Consider the following 17402-nt stretch of genomic DNA (forward strand, 5'->3'; position numbering starts at 1 on the left):
TTTTAATCGAACCAAACATGACAAGTGTGAACACACCTTTACTCACCTTCAAGCCATTCTAGGTATATATGACTTTCTTCTTTATGAAGATCACAATCGGAGTTATATTAATAAATATCCTGATGCCTCTAAGCTTTATAATGGTAGTGAATGGGACCAACGAGTATGAAGCTCAAGAAAGTGCATCCATCCATCATGAACGTACTCCACACGACTCCGGAGGGTTAATAAAGGCCTTCTGAAGCAAAAAGATGCATTTGTGTAAGAAAATATCCATATTTAACAAACCTTCTGTATTCAACTTACGAAGAGAGTGTAAAACTCTCGCAGTTAAAAACGCTTACTCTACGTCCTACGCCTTCCGTATTCAAATTACGTAAAACGCGTAACTGACACGATGTACGTTCCGCTTTCTACGTAAGTTGAATACGGAAGGCAGTCTGGCGGAAGCTAGATATTTTACTTTATAACATGTTAAATATGGAACTTTTTCTAACACAAACTCGCTTATATTCTATTTCTATTAAGATGCTGCCTTGGAAGGAAGCTTCCTGTGTAGGAAGTAGACAGCAAGGCAGCTCACTAGGTTTTGGAGCTGATCTTAACTGTATAGTAGATTGTTCCTCAAGCAGTGCAAGAGTACAATTTTCTCTTTGATGCTAAACGGCCAATAAACAACCAGACCACAATAACGAAACTCCAGCTGTCCTGTTAAATCAAACAGGCTTCTTACATCTTTCCCCACACTCCCAATCCGATCCGCACTTCTGTCCGTGAGGTCATGGAATCCGCTGCAGTATGAATGCCTAATGCTGAACTGGCCATGGCCTTAAACAATAGCCTCTGTGTGCTAGGAGAGTACTGTACGGCATTGATGACCCAGAGTCCTGTGAACCAACACCATCGAGAATGAACCAGCCATTGGAGAAGAATTGATTGGTAAAGGATATAGGCTACTGATATATAGTGGCATGATCTCCAGTTTCAGTTCATAGCATTCAAGTTTTATCTGTAAGAAAATCCTTTTAAGATCTTTCAATTTATGTTTTTTTTTTTTTTTATTACTATTAAAAAGTGACATGTCTTGGCTAAAACAACAGCTTCTTCAGTGCTTTCCAGAGGCTGAAGAGCATCACAAGTTCTGCTAGCAAATACAGAGTGAATTTAATACTTACATAGCAAGGGAGCTAGGCTTAACGTTAAATCGATTCACAAGAATCGCCAATTTCCACAACACCAAAACATACTACAAACAGCCATTTTCTATATATTATCTTCCATAAGTCTCAGAGACATTTTGATCAAAAATACAAATACACCAAATTAAAATGGAAAAAAAAGATATTGGGATAAGAAAATTGTGCAAATATAACAAATGCATGTGAGTTAATTCATAATCCTTCTAGACTTCCTATAAACTTCCAAGAAACTACACAAGGTATATATGTCTTCTTTTGTAAACATCAATTACACCTGGTATTAAGATGCGTATTGGTCGATCGGATCACAAGTAGACGAGGCAGAGACATACTTGTTTACACCTGGGATGCTTCTCAATATCCCTCCTCATTTCCTCGCTCCTCCGTCCTCCATCCTATGACCCGGAAACCGATCGAGCTCAGCCATCTTGAAGGACATCTCAATTCTCTAATTGCACCATGAGGAGGCGAGGATCGAGGAGTGAGGAAGCTTCCTGAGGAGTCATGAGCGAGGATACACAGGTGCATCCTTTGCGGAAGTCTTTCTCGTCGAGAAACCTGACGCACGCATAAATTCTCCTCCCCCTTCATATCTGTCGCAATAATTTAAATGTATGCTTTAATGTATGCAGTTTAAATAAAGTTTACATCTTACATATTTGAACGGAGTATCTTGCTTTATTAACATTATATATTTTTTTAAATAATCAACTTTAACAACATATGGGTAGGTCCCTCGCGTGCAGCTAATGACGCTTTGAAGTGACGCTAAAGGGAGCGAGGATATATCATTTCACTTGATTCAATTCCTACGTCCTCGCGTCTTTTCTTTGTGTCCTTCCCTCGCATCCTGAAAGGGTGGAGCTAAGACGCGAGGAGAGGAAACGTGGATGCACAAATAAGAATTGAGAAGCACCCCTGGTGTTTTAATCCATCTCTTTTGTCAACTTTCAACCACTTCTGTCCTGATTTCTTCAAGGGGAGGGTCTATGGGTGGGTAAATGTATGGGCTTTTTCTGATTTTTTGGTCTAATGGACGAAATAAGCTCACGCAATTTATATGTGAATGTGTTTCTTTTCGTTTGTTTCTGCTCTGACAGCCACAAGACCACGCCGAGTGCGGTGAGTGCATGTTAGAAATCAGGACTGGTGAGAGAACACTGTGCTTGGTACATTTTTTTTTTTAATCTTCAAACCAAACTTGGGTCTTCAGCTGACAAAGTTTAAATCCGGTCTGGCTTGCATGCTTCCTATAATGTTATGCGTTGGGTCAGTAGGCAGTCTTTTGTGGCTGTTTGAATACATTCGTACACATAAGCGTCTACACTATGAAAGGAATCCGTTCTAATACGATTTCAGTTACCTCTGGAAGTGGTCACAAGTGGACAAGCTCAAAGTGTTTTAGACTCCATTTCCACCTGTATTTAGCATCATCCACTTGTGATCCGATAGACCAAAACGCATCTTAATACCAGGTGTAAACAGGGCCCTAAGACAATGTGTTCTGTAATAAACATGTGGCTCTTTGTCCCTATGTCCCTAGGTTGAAATATCCAGTTTGTGGGCATCTCTCCCAAAACAAAGCAGAGTAAAATCAGAAACCACACAAAACTGTGCAGCCTGTGAAAACAACACTCTGGACTGGTTTATTCTGTATGTTTAAGCCCTTGGTAATGTGTACCCCTTAGGTAAGGTACAACCTTAGCAGTGCGTTCCTGCTATTGGGAAGGTAGAGGGATCCCTGCGGACTACAGTGCTATAGGGTGAAAGCTCCAGCTCGGTGGTGCCGTCCTGATCGTTGTCATCACTGTTGGGCTCGGAGGACTTTGGTGGGCCGCACTCCTCAAAGCAGCAGCAGCAGCAGTCCAGAAAGGCTTTGCTGAAGGGCCGGCAGAGAACCAGAAGCAGCACAGGTGTAACCGCAGACTTGCAGAACAGCATCATCTGACTCACCAGATGCAGAATATCCAGCGTGCGACGTGGCACACCTGTAGCCATGTACACCGAAACGATGTTGCTGATGTTCTCTGGAATGACACAAAATCCATATAGAATAGCCAGAGCAACAACAATGCAGTTCATTTGGCTCTCCAACTGGATCTGTTTGCGGTTGCCTCGGACGCTGGCGCGCTCGGCTTGGCGGATTTTGCGTGCGGTCACCACTGAGCTGATGATGGTGAAGAGAGTGGGAAGGCAGAAGTAGCAGCCGAAGTACCACCAGAGACGAGCACTGTTGTAGGTGAGTCCGAGAACGTAAAGCGTGTCCGGGAGAGCCGTGGAGATTCGGACCACGCAATGTTCACAAGGCGTCACCTCCGGAGGCTCACGCTCCTCTTTCACCAGCTGCCGGATTAGAAGCTCGGGCAGGGCGAGGAGAAGAGCACCGATCCAAATCACTGTTAGCTTGGCTGCAGTGGAGGTACAGTTCTCGATCATCTCGTAGTACATCTGAACGTTGCTCGCGGCACGGAAACGGTCAATGCACAAAGCACAAAGGGTGAAGGTAGTTACTCCTAAAGACGCCACCTGCAAGGTAAAGGGGATGTGTGGTCATTACTAATAAACTTTTAGAAAATCCTTCCACTGACAAACCTGGAAACAGTGTTGGAATTAGGGGGTGGAATCACAGGGTACCTCATGATATGATACGATACATGGCTCACAATACCAATAATATCATGATACAGCAATTCTGTGATAATCAATATATTGCAAGACAATCCTATAGGATTATAGGATTGTCTAGCAATTGTCTAACTATGAAAACAAAATGCCCATGAAAAGGTTAAGTGCAGGTTTTCCAAACTTTGGACTTGGTTGGGGCATCTATTATTTTACTCACACTGCTGTTCACCATCCTGTTAAAAACCTTTTTTCTTGGGATAGTTAAACTATTTTTCTATTTTTCATTTCATTCATTCATAATCATTCATGTGCTGGGAGCAGCGTCATTTTATTAATTAAAATATCGATATTTGGGACCAGTGTATCGATTCTCGTATCGCACGGAGAAGGACAACTATATTTTGCCCTATCGATATTTTGTCCCACTCCTAGTTGGGATCTTAAAGGAACATTTCGGGTTCAATAAAAGCTAAGCCTAATTGACAGCACTTGTAGCATAAAGTTGATTACCAAAAAAAGAAATTCAACTCCTTTAAAAAAAAGAAGCAGCAGCAACAATTCTAGGTTACAGTGAGGCACTTACAATGTAGATCAATGGGGCCAATTTGTAAACATTAAAATACTCACCGTTTCAATATAGCCACAAGATATAAACATATGAGTCAGCATATCACCTAAAACAACTTTAAAAAGTTTGAGAACAACTATACAGTTCATATAATACTGAAGTTTTAACATAAGTGCTTTTCAAAGCTTCACATTTCACTTCCAAAAATTGGAAGTATTCACTTAAATTGTAAGTGCGTTACACCATAACATTGATTTCTGATTTTTTTTCCCCCCAAGAAAAGGACCATAAAAATTAAATTGATTGAGCAAAACTTGTACTGAGTCCTGAGTCTGTGGAACAATAAGGAAATTCAATCCCACTAGATTGTGCATAAACACCACAGCCTTTCCATTTAGGGCCATAGACTTCATTGTTAGGTTGAAACATTGTGATCAAGTCATCGGGTTGCTTTGAATCAAGGGTGTAGGCATTGGTGCTCTGTAGTGTGTCAGGAGATTAAAGCCACAACTATGGCACCAATCAGGTCAATTCCTCAGAAACACAAGATATAATCTGAACGCTGCCCCAGGGAAATACCACTATCTCTTTGTGTCTGCAGAGGAGACACTCCCCCTTACTCAAGAAGACAAAGCACAACAAAGATGTCAGTCCTGACCTACACATTTGCATTGGATTTCTGTCTACAGACACTTTCACTCACACATACAGCCTTCTTGTTAATTTAACAGCATTTTTAATTTAGATTATTTTTCAGGCATAATCTAAATTAAAATGCCAACAAATCAGCTCTGGAAATTTGTTGGCTTAAGAATGTTGCAAGAACACTTCAGTCTGAATGTTATATGACAACAATTAGGGCGCTTTGATGTAAGAAATCTTTTAAGAATCAGAATCAGAAAGTTAAGTAGCAGACTCAAACGCCAAAAGTCAAAAAATTGTGATTATCTTATGTTGTGGAATTACATTGTGAAATTGGACAAATGCTACATGGAGTAGCTTAAGCAAATACGTGAATCTAGATACTTGAGCAAATTTAATGACGCAATGCAAGTAGGCCTACATGTTGCAATCTCAACGGTGCCACAAGAAGTGTGCTATAGCTGTTAATGGTGTTTCTCTTTCATGTCAATAACTGTCTTGGCTGAGAAACAGTAGCAAAAATCTTGCTAAGCAAGTTTGTTTGAGTCAATATGTACAGTAATTTACATGACTAATAACACATATGGCTGAGTAGCACAAACATTTGAAGGAAACTTCCTTAAGTATAGTTTTGTTACTAGCAGACAAATATTTGTGTAAAAGTATGTTTCAGCCATAAACGTTCTGGCATTTCAGATTCAAATGACAAATTTTAAACAGTTTTGGCATAACATGCTGATACGGATAAAATGACAAAAGCAGTTATATATGAATAGCATATGCATTTACCAGAAAGTACAATTTAACCAGTTTCAGGTGTAAAAGTGGCTTACTGTATGCAGTGTTGGGGAAAGTTACTTTTAAAGGTAATGCATTACAATATTGTGTTACTCCCTAAAAATGTTGCCTTAGTTACTTTTTGTCACCTGAGTTGGGTTTGTGTTATATTGAAAAAGTTCTATTTTTGGCAAAAATAAAGGCCCTTTCACACCAAAAGTGAAATAAATAAGCCTCAGACTGAAGAAAATGCAAATTCAAGCAGCAAGTGATGTTTAACTAAAGTCATTTTTGCTTATTCATATGTTAGAATTGGATAATTTTAAGTCAGCAGCAAAAAGACATTGCTAACAGTGAGCTAAAATAGGCTACATAAAGTACAGTATATTACGTTAACATAATTATTGCAGGTTTGCGTAATATTCTGAGCTTAATTTTACTGTTTTTATTCATTTCAAGGAATATTGAGTCTGTTTTTGTGCAAGTGAGATGAGTAAATGCTCACATTTAGTCTAGATTAGATCTAATGTGACAGGAGAGCTGTCAGTCAATACATGAGAAAACTAAGTAACCTTGCCCTGTTTTTTGAAAAAAGTAACTTGGATATTTTGTTGTAACTTTAAAAGTAATGCATTACTTTTATAGTTACTTGAAAAAGTAATCTGATTGCATAACTCACGTTACTTGTAATGTGTTCCCAGGTGAAAAAAAGTACATTTCTATAATACACTTAAAGTGCTCTATTTTCACGCACTAATTTTGTACTTAATATGCTAAAAATTCTTCTTTAGTACTTCTGAACATCTAAGTGTACTCAACTGTGCTATTTTGAGACACCATGAAATATGAACTAAAATGTGCTTTTAATATACTATCTCTGCATTTAAAAAAATATATATTTAGTTACCAGATATTTAGTTATCAGATAGTATATTAACAGCACATTTTAGTTCATATTTCATGGTGTCTCAAAATAGCACAGTTGAGTACACTTAGATGTCCTTAAGATGATCTTAAAAAGAAGAATTTTTAGTATATTAAGTACAAAATTAGTGCACGAAAATAGAGCACTTTAAGTACATTATAGAAATGTACTTTTTTTTTTTTTTTTCCAACCTGGGTTATCACTGACTGTACGTCTCCAAGAACCTGCTTGACTAAAGTCAATCATGAAACCAGGCTCGGCTCTACAGGTGGACCTGGTCCACCCTAAAAATCAATTTTTCTTATATTATTAATGACTCTTTTTAGTATCAATCTCGCCCCATGTAGCTACCACAAACATTACATTTCAAATATTAATACCAAGAATTTGACACCATCAGTAACAGGAAAAAAAATGCATTTCAATCACCCACTGAAAGTGACCAACCACACTTCTCTTAATCCAATATGGCGTTTACCTCAATGTATGGAATGATTTTACAGGAGAATTCCCCAAGGAGCCAATCCTTAGTGAGTTCATGGAAAATAACAAGTGGCAAGCAGAAAAAGAGGATGACAAAATCCCACAGGGCGAGGTTGGCCAGCAAGGAGTTTGAAATGCTTCTCATGTAGTAATTGTGGCACACTATGCACATGATTGCAATATTCCCAACAATCCCCACAGTGAAAATGAGGATGGAGATGCACATGACAGCATATGCACCATACGATTCACCTGTCACAGGATAAAACGGGTTCTTCACCCCTGGGGTTTTTGATCGTGTATTAAAGGGAATGAACGGAGTGAAGACTTCCTCGTCTTCCACAGGTGAGGTGCCCCATTCAGGAACAGACGTGAAATCAGCGGGAAAGTCTGTAGGCTGGATCTGTGCTGCAGGCTTCGGCAATGACTCCACGCGCTCAACTTCATTCTCAGGAGATTCTCGATTCCTGTCGGGTTCGTTTCCGGCCGTCGCTCTTTCTCGTCGATGATAACGACGGTTTACGCTAAACCCGCTGCTTATTTCCCTCAGAAATGATTTTGTTTTGATATATTTGTCCATTTTAGACGTTTTTTCGTACTTCTGTCTGAAAGATGCGCTCACTGTTGAGTCATCGCTCCCATTCACCGACATTAACTGTATCGTACTAGCCGTTGAAATCACATCTGTAGGTTCCTTAACGTTACCTGTTTCATAACCGATTTTATTTAACGTTACACGTCGTTCCTGGCTGATTTCAAGCGCTTTATAGGATGGAAGTATTTTTGACGTCGTTTTATTGCTACTCGTGAGAACTACTGAGAGTTCACAACAAGTGAGCAAACAAAATACAGTTAAAAATTGCATTTCCATTGCGTTTTCCAGTAAGTATATCCCTCTAAAATATATCAAAACCTGATAAATCCAGTATTTTTAAGGCATAGTTGTAGAATAAACATCAAGCTTCGTTCCACTCGCTGGTCTCTCGTTTAGATTAACATCTGTAGTTTCCATTTTTTTAATCACAGGAGTAGTATTGTAACAGCAGAATTGTGAGGGAAAAAATGTGGAAATAGCCTACTTGGTCAAACAGGTGTTCAGCCAAACAAAACAAACTAGTTCAAGCCCTTGAACCTTAGAGATATTTCCAAGCGTTCCGTGGAAAATGAAAAATACACGTCAAGGAAAGATCATCCAGCATCTCGATAAAGTGAAAGTCCTTGAGTGCCGTTCATGAGCTCCTGATGCATCTCTGATGTGAAGCTCTGCCAGGGAGGCACCGCTTTCAGATAGAAAACACAGTGAATGCGCCACCTGGTGGACTGAAACAGAACGCCATTTTGTTTCTAGCAACAATCACCTGCTGTCATCAGTTTCACTCCAGATGGTTTGTTAAATAATGCCACACACAGGTCCAAGCACAGTAACAACAACAGTAGATGTATTATACATAGAAATATACTTTATTTTATAGATATGAATTTATGGATTGTGTTCGACCGTTAAACATATTTACATTTCTTAAAACATTTCTGGCAACGCCTTTTTACAGTTCTTTGCAGGTGTCCATCTATGATTTTCAAACGGTCTGTAACTTAAAGGATTAGTTCACTTTCAAATAAAATTTCCTGATAATTTACTCATCCCCATGTCAGCCAAGATGTTCATGTCTTTCTTTCTTCAGTCGAAAAGAAATTAAAGTTTTTGATGAAAACATTCCAGGATTATTCTCCTTATAGTGGACTTCAATGGACTCCAAACGGTTGAAGGTCATAATTATAGTTTCAGTGCAGCTTCAAAGAGCTCTACATGATCCCAGACGAGAAATAAGGGTCTTATCTAGAGAAACCATCACTCATTTTCTAATTTATTATTAAATTTTATACATTTTAACCATAAATGGTCATTTTAAACTAGCTCTCTTCTTCTTCTCTATTTGAATTCCAGCAGTGTAGAAACTGCTAAGCGTATTACTGCCCTCCTCAGGTCAAAGTTTGAACTAAATTGTCATATACAATATGCTAGTGCAAGTATATGACAATTAGTTCAAACTCTGACCTGTGGAGGGCAGTAATACACTTCTATTAGGAATTCTAATAGAGAAGAAGAAGAAGAGAGCTTGTTCAAGATGAGCATTTATGGTTAAACGTATATAAATTGTAATTTTTTTTAGAAAATGAGCGATGGTTTCTCTAGATAAGACCCTTATTTTTTGTCTGGTATCGTTTAAAGCCCTTTGAAGCTGCACTGAAACTGTCATTTTGACCTTCAACCGTTTGGAGGCCAGTAAAGTCCACTATATGGAGAAAAATCCTGGAATGTTTTCATCAAAAACCTTAATTTCTTTTCGACTGACGAGAGAAGGACATGAACATCTTGGATGACATGGGGGTGAGTAAATGATCAGGAAATTTTAGTTTGAAAGTGAACTAATCCTTTAACTTCTCTATTCTTCTCTAATTTCTGTGTTAGTGATCTGGTAGCAAACTTTATTTCTGTCATCGTCCTTTACAGTGTAGACAGAGAGGCAAATATCCAGCCATGGACGTTCTTCTGCAAAGAAAATACAGACATTCTCTTACTCTAGATACTGAAGGAATGTAAAGACTTAGGAAATGAAATCTTTACCCAAACTGCTTTCTGGTGGTTGAATTGTGTCCATGATGGTCTGAATCTTGTCCTGCAAATCCTGACTGCCTGAAGCATCTACAGCAGAAACATGGAAGAACTTCTCCTACAAAGAAATAGAGAGATGGTCACTAAAGCCTATTTCAAAAGAGAAAATAGCGCCCTCTGCTGATCAGATCATGTACAGCACTTTTACACGTTTGACAGGCTACTTGGCAAGATTTCAGAAACTAAAAGACATCAGGTGACTTGTTCACTTAAAATGTTTTTTTTTTTTTTAATAAAACATTTTCAAAAAAGAAGGGGAAAAATGGTTTTACTACTTTTAACAGGACAAATATGTGCACTTTATCCAGATATTTAATAAAATGGCATTGATATACTCACAGCGTTCTCCCACAGCAGAGCCTCTAATGTGTCCGTCCGGTCGTCCAGTTCAAACTGGATTAACAATCTGTACTGCATCAGCTGAACTCCCAGAGCTGTGTGACAGAAACACGGATGAACTGCCTAAATATACATTCACACATTTTTTAAGTGTGGCTGAAGTGTCCAAATTCTTTTTAGGACAACGTCACAAGAGACATTTAAAATGTTGGAAGATGAAACACTGAAGTGATGCAAAGATCAGCCTTTTTTAAACACGCACCCGCAGACCCCCCCCCCAAAAAAGATAACTCTCGGCCACATATTTTGAGGTCTCTGTTTGTGACCACTCTTCCCTCTTTTCTTTTTTATACTTAAAGGTGCATTAAGTGATTTCTGAGAAACACTGTTGAAAGTGGATCGGACTGAGCATCAAACACACTTGTAGCCAATCAGCAGTAGGGGGCGTGTTCACTCATGATGGGGGAGGAGAGAGAGTGAGCAAGAGGGAGATTTGAAGAAACACTGTAGAAAGAGAGATGGCTGAGAGACATTACAAAAGAGAAAATTTCAGAGGAATATCACAGGGAGCGGGAAGGCCTGAAAACGGACGCCATACGTGAGTAACATTGGTTTTGCTGTTTCACAGAACCAAGATATGCTGTTGTTTTAATGTTAGCTGTAGTAACAGGACAGATTTAAGTGTCATTGTTTGTCTGGAGCTGGTGTGCTGCTCTTGTATATGAAGAGTTTGGTTCCAAAACGCGATAAACGACATTTAAAAAAAAAAAAAAAAAAATCAGTATTGTATCTGGTCGGTATTGAAAAGTCATTTATTAATTTTGTGCAAAATGCGATATCCGTCGTGTTACTCTGTCATGTTTTCTCCCTTTCTTTCCAAAACGCGACAAACGTCAGTCTCCCTTCTCTGCAGAACGCGATATATCCGCTCAACCAATCACAGCGCACCATTCCACGCACTGTAAACAGTAATGGCGGCGCTCTGAATACGCCCGGCATCCTAGTTTTCCTTATCTGCTTTATGATTTGTGATCAACAAAAACAGAAAAATGAACAATTTTGACGGCACTGATGAACATGTGGTGGTTTCTGCGGTGGGGAAGAAACGCAAGTCATCGAAATGTAATCATTTACGTGAGGAGATTAAGAAGATGAGGCACTCGAGTCGGGAGGAGGAAAAATACCGGCTGTTGCTTGTTCCACGACAGAATCAAACTTCTGTCACGGTCCCCAAAACTGAATCATGAACAGTTTTTAAGAAGCTGTTTGACCAAGAATGATTCATTCTTGAATCTGGCATTGCTAGTTTTTTTAACCATCTGGAAACAACAACAACAGCGACAACAACAAGACTGCCAAAATCTGCACTGTCAGACAAAGATTTATCAGCTATATTTTACTTTGTCACACCAGTATAGCACAAAGATGGGCACTCGAGTTAGGGACTTGAGTCGCATTTTAACAGACTTCAGACTCTGACTCTGACTCGACATGAAATGACTTCAGACTTGACTCGACTCGGCACAAAAGACTCGGAATATTTTAAAAACGACTCAAGTCTTTTACCCAGAACTACTGATTTAATAAATAAATAATTCGTGTTGTGTTTAAATGGTTTTATAATATCTGCGTCACATATATTTCCTTACGTGTCGTGGTAGATCAGACTCTTGTCATAGAATTTGATTACGTATGTCCGTGCGCATAAACTCCGAAATGTCATAATAAGAGTCCCGTGCAACATGACGGGAGCCACCGTGCCATATGTTCTTTCGTTTGGGTTTATTATCACGTCAGATCAGCTAGACGCACCAAATGTGGGAAAACAATTGAAGACACCGGAACAACATCATCAAATTTTATGAGACATCGCATCCACAAGGTTAGTCACATAAACTCACACAGCTAGCTATTATACTGTGGTGTAGCTGCATGGCTCATTTGAATTGCCAGCCTGTTAAAATATGAACAAAAAAAAATCTAGACTTTAAACCTAGCACTACGTTTAATCAATCTTTTGTATTATTTGCAGCTTTTCTATTTCTTAATGTGTGTCGATAAGAGAGAGAGATAGAAAGAGATGTTAATCCATTTATTACTTAAAGCTCATATTTTAACGTATCACAATCAGCATGTGTAGAGTTTTATATTGACATTCTTAAACATTCCGAAGTTTGATATTTTCTGGTAATGACTGTCGTCACTATCAACGAAGCTGTATAACAAACTTCTGTATAACAAACCGTGACTCACTGGCGCCATCTTGTGTCTGTTTAGCGACTGTATTGAAAATGACTACTCGTGTTGCCAGGTCGACTGTTTTGTAAATTGTAATGGATTATAAAATAACAAACTGGATGTACATTATCCCTTATATCATAGGACCTTATTATTTTGTGTATAAAATACAACTAGGATAAAAAAAATAGGATTTGATTATGAGATTATTATTATTATTTTTTTTTTTTTTAATGACTCGAGACTCGACTCGGACTCGTGACAAAAGTCTCCAGACTTGACTCGGACTCCAGCTTAAAGACTCGTGAACATCTCTGGTATAGCGACACCCCTTGGTAGTTGCAATCAATTCCAATGTACTCGGCAAATGTGTTTATTTTAACCGTTCGGTGGTGCCAGATACTCTTGAATCGGTAATGACAAACGGAGACATAATCAATTTATAACATTAACAAGATGACTCGTTGAATTAATTTTGGGAGTGACGACTGAATGTATTTTTAGTCAAATGCCTGTATATAAAATTAGTATTGACAAAGAGACTGTCATATATATGAATCAACTTACTTTGTTGAGTATTTTCAATATGAAAAATAACTTTTATATTGATGGATTAATTGCATTTTGAAAAAAAAAAAAAACTGTGTCATGGATTTATTGCAGTTTGGGGAAAAAATAATCAGTTTTTATAATAAACCTTTGAAAAACAAAATCTAGATTTGAATTTTTAATGTTATTATAACCTAAAAATGCTATGTGAAAGTTTGAAACAGAAAATAGTGGTTTTCATCTTGCCACTTTCTTGGTAAAGAAAACACCTTTTTACTCAAATTAATCAAAATTGAGTTACAGCGTTTTGGAACCAAATTCTTCATATACTCTTGTGTACTGTATGTTCATGAGTGATGAGTGTCATCTTCACTTTATTATTTTGCTTCGCTTCAGCTATGATAAAGAGATGCATTTTGGAGGCGGAGCAATGAAGGGAGGGGTGTGTTTTTTTGGAATGATTTCAAGTATCAACAGTGTTTCTCAGAAATCGCTTACTGCACCTTCAGTTCAGTTCATTTTATATTTTATTACACAATCAACAAAATTAAGTACATATTTTTTCCCCATATTTCTTTCATTTTTCTTATTCTCCTCTTTTCATTCCCCATTTTTTTTGTGTTAATAACACCCACCACTACGGAAGAGGATTAGGGCCAAGCAATAATAAAAAAATAAAACCATCTCGAGATTAAAGTTGTTAAATTTCGAGAAAAAACTTGTTAAATTTCGAGAAAAAAGTCTAAATAAAATGTTGAGAATAAACTCATTACATTTCGAGAAAAAAGGTCGAGATAAAATGTTGAGAATAAAGTCATTAAATTACGAGAAAAAAGTTGTTAAATTTCGAGAAAAACGTCGAGATAAAATATTGAGAATAAAGTCATTAAATTACGAGAATAAACTCGTTAAATAAATTCGTTAAATTACGAATTTGTTCTCATAATTTAACGACTTTTTTCTTGTAATTGAATGACTTAATTTTCATAATTTAATGAGTTTATTCTCAACATTTTATCTCAACTTTTTTCTCATAATTTAACGAATTTGTTCTCGTAATTTAATGACTTTTTTCTCGTAATTGAATGACTTTATTTTCATAATTTAATGAGTTTATTCTCAACATTTTATCTCGACTTTTTTACTTGAAATTTAACAAGTTTTTTCTCGTAATTTAACAAATTTATTCTCAACATTTTATCTCGACTTTTTTCTTGAAATTTAACGAGTTTTTCTCGTAATTTAACTAATTTATTCTCAACATTTTATCTCGACTTTTTTCTTGAAATTTAACAAGTTTTTTCTCGTAATTTAACGAGTTTATTCTCAACATTTTATCTCGACTTTTTTCTCGAAATTAACAACTTTTTTCTCGTAATTTAATGAGTTTATTCTCAACATTTTATCTCGACCTTTTACTCGAAATTTAACAAGTTTTTTTCTCGTAATTTAACAAGTTTATTCTCAACATTTTATCTCGACTTTTTTCTTGAAATTTAACGAGTTTTTTCTCGTAATTTAACAAATTTATTCTCAACATTTTATCTCAACCTTTTTCTCGAAATTTAACGACTTTTTTCTCGTAATTTAATGAGTTTATTCTCAACATTTTATCTCGACTTTTTTCTCAATTTAACGACTTTTTTCTCGTAATTTAATGAGTTTATTCTCAACATTTTATCGCGACTTTTTTCTCGAAATTTAACGACTTTTTCTCGTAATTTAATGAGTTTATTCTCAACATTTTATCTCGACTTTTTTCTCGAAATTTAACGACTTTTTTCTCGTAATTTAATGAGTTTATTCTCAACATTTTATCTCGACTTTTTTCTCGAAATTTAACGACTTTTTTCTCGTAATTTAATGACTTTATTCTCAACATTTTATCTCAACCTTTTTCTCGAAATTTAACGACTTTTTTCTCGTAATTTAATGACTTTATTCTCAACATTTTATCTCGACTTTTTTCTCGAAATTTAACGACTTTTTTCTCGTAATTTAATACTTTATTCTCAACATTTATCTGACTTTTTTCTCGAAATTTAACGACTTTTTTTCTCGTAATTTAATGACTTTATTCTCAACATTTTATCTCGACTTTTTTCTTGAAATTTAACGACTTTTTTCTCGTAATTTAATGAGTTTATTCTCAACATTTTATCTCGACTTTTTTCTTCGAAATTTAACGACTTTTTTCTCGTAATTTAATGAGTTTATTCTCAACATTTTATCTCGACTTTTTTCTTGAAATTTAACTAACTTTTTTCTCGTAATTTAATGAGTTTATTCTCAACATTTTATCTCGACTTTTTTCTCGAAATTTAACGAGTTTTTTCTCGAAATTTAACAACTTTAATCTCGAGATGGTTTTATTTTTTTAGTATTGCTTGGCCCTAATCCTCTTCCGTACTCCACCCAAAAAACACAATAAATGAATAAATACATATTTTACATCTCCGAAATGAAAATCAACTTGTTTTCACTTATATCATGCACTTTTACCCACACCTTCATGACATAATACTTAATAAAATATAAGATGGGGAAAAAAGTATTCTTTTGCCCTTAATTTCATGTTATCTCCATAGATTATACTTTGGAAACTAACTATAATCCAATCATTTACAACTGGGAATTCTTGCCTTCTCCAAAATGTTGTTATTGCTTTAAGCGCTATAATTCTCAATATTCCAAATAAATATAACTAACCTTTATTAAGTAACACAGATCCTATAACCCCAAGACTATATTTAGCATCTTTATTATATTTGGTTTCTTAAAGATTTGTTCTATTATCTAATTACTTATGTCCAATTTTGTCTTATTATTTTACAAGTGTAAAAAATGTGTGTATAATGTGCTTTAAATACACCACAGTCTCTCCAGCATCCCAAAGTGGACTGATTATATTTAGATGATATTTTCCCCCTTTTCATTATGGTTGCACCATTCAGAACTGAATTGAGAATGTTGTTTCAATTTTTATTTTAATTTAAAGTAATATAACAAGGAAATAAAAAATGTGAATAAATTCATTATAAAGTATATTTAAAAAAAACATGACTCATTCTGTATGAATGAGTCATCATACAACATCTAGAAACATTAGACATTAATAATCAGTTTCATGTGGCACCTATAGAAATTTGTTCTTAGTTTATACATTTTGATGGCTGTATTAATTGTTTTCACATTACAGGAGTTAGATTAGATAAATGTTTAATCGTAAAAATATTCTACATATCAGGTAATAAATAGGCATAAATTAGTGCAAAACGATGATACAATTATTAATTTTTTGAGGAAGTACCTTCAGCAACTGCCTGTTCATCCCAGGTCTCCACTCCAGTAAACACAGGGTTTTCAAACGTGTTCATAGAGCACCGCTTACACCTGAGACACGCACACAAATATCCATTTAACTAAATACAGACGTGATCGTATCCTTCAAACGGTGTTTACATGTATGCACTGAATACCAGGGGAGTTTAAAATTAAGTATGTACGCCTGTCCTCTTACCCGTAATATCTTTTGTCTCCAGAGAACAGGAAAGGAGCTGTGAGATCCATCAGGGTCATCCTGCCGTTCTCTGATCTCACGGGAACCATGTTTTTGTAATCGCGTGATAAAACACAAATCTCATCCAGCGTCGTTCCTGTAGATACAAAGCCATATCTTTAAACTAATGTCAAAAATATGTATTAAAAAAGATTTTATTTGTAGTCCGACGCACCCTCAACGAATATCAGCTGCATGTGAGTGCTTTCCCCCACCATGTCTCTGGATATGTGCATTGAGATGGTTCTGCCGGGCTCTCTGGAGCTCGCTGACGAAGTGGCGGCCCACTGCTCATCGCAAGGTTGGTTATCTCTCGCAGAGTCCCGAAAGACTTTACCAACAGCGCTGTCATCGGGAACGTCTTTCCTGTCACATACAAACAAAGAAAATGTAGACTACCATTCAAATGTTGGAGTCAAAAAGTCTCCTATACTCACCAAAGCTGCATTTACTTGATTAAAAATATTATTACAGTTTCAAATAACTGTTTTCTATTTGAATATATTTTAAAATGTAATTTTTTCCTGACTTTTCAGCATCACTACTCCAGTCTTCAGTGTCACATGATCTTTCAGAAATCATTCTAATATGCTGATTTGATGCTTATTTCTTATTATTATCAATGTTGAAAACGGTTGTGCTGCTTAATATTTTTTGTGGAAACTGGATACATTTGTTACAGGATTCTTTGATGAATAAGTTTATTTAAACTAGAAAACTTTTTTGACATTAAACGTGTCTTTACTGTCACTTTTGGTCAATTTAAAGGAATAGTTAACCCAAAAATGAAAAGTATCCCATAATTTACTCACCCTCAGAGTCAC

The 17402-nt window shown here is 36.4% G+C and overlaps 2 protein-coding genes across 6 annotated transcripts in view; both read right to left on the minus strand.

The window, feature by feature from the left end:
• Window positions 1-1039: 1039 nt before the first annotated feature.
• Window positions 1040-8899, minus strand: gpr37a (G protein-coupled receptor 37a). Its single transcript, XM_048159193.1, has 2 exons — window positions 7215-8899; window positions 1040-3725 (listed from the first exon to the last, which is right to left on the minus strand). Exons 1-2 carry the CDS (start codon window positions 8088-8090, stop codon window positions 2901-2903), a joined length of 1701 nt encoding a protein of 566 aa, XP_048015150.1. The 5' UTR covers window positions 8091-8899; the 3' UTR covers window positions 1040-2900.
• A 651-nt stretch (window positions 8900-9550) lies between these two features.
• The window catches only part of pot1 (protection of telomeres 1 homolog), an 83780-nt gene continuing 75928 nt past the window's right edge, over window positions 9551-17402 (minus strand). For 2 of the 5 annotated variants that reach the window (XM_048158737.1, XM_048158738.1), the window contains 6 exons: window positions 16754-16944; window positions 16540-16675; window positions 16330-16412; window positions 10233-10327; window positions 9846-9951; window positions 9552-9770 (listed from right to left, as the gene is read on the minus strand). In XM_048158737.1, coding sequence (XP_048014694.1) covers window positions 9664-9770; window positions 9846-9951; window positions 10233-10327; window positions 16330-16412; window positions 16540-16675; window positions 16754-16944 — 718 coding nt within the window. In that variant the 3' untranslated portion in view covers window positions 9552-9663. Of the gene's footprint in view, window positions 9771-9845; window positions 9952-10232; window positions 10328-16329; window positions 16413-16539; window positions 16676-16753; window positions 16945-17402 lie in introns of all 5 variants that reach the window. The other 3 variants (XM_048158739.1, XM_048158742.1, XM_048158741.1) reach the window with 2 other exon arrangements.

This window comes from Megalobrama amblycephala, linkage group LG15, assembly GCF_018812025.1.
Source record: "Megalobrama amblycephala isolate DHTTF-2021 linkage group LG15, ASM1881202v1, whole genome shotgun sequence".
NCBI lineage: Eukaryota > Metazoa > Chordata > Actinopteri > Cypriniformes > Xenocyprididae > Megalobrama > Megalobrama amblycephala.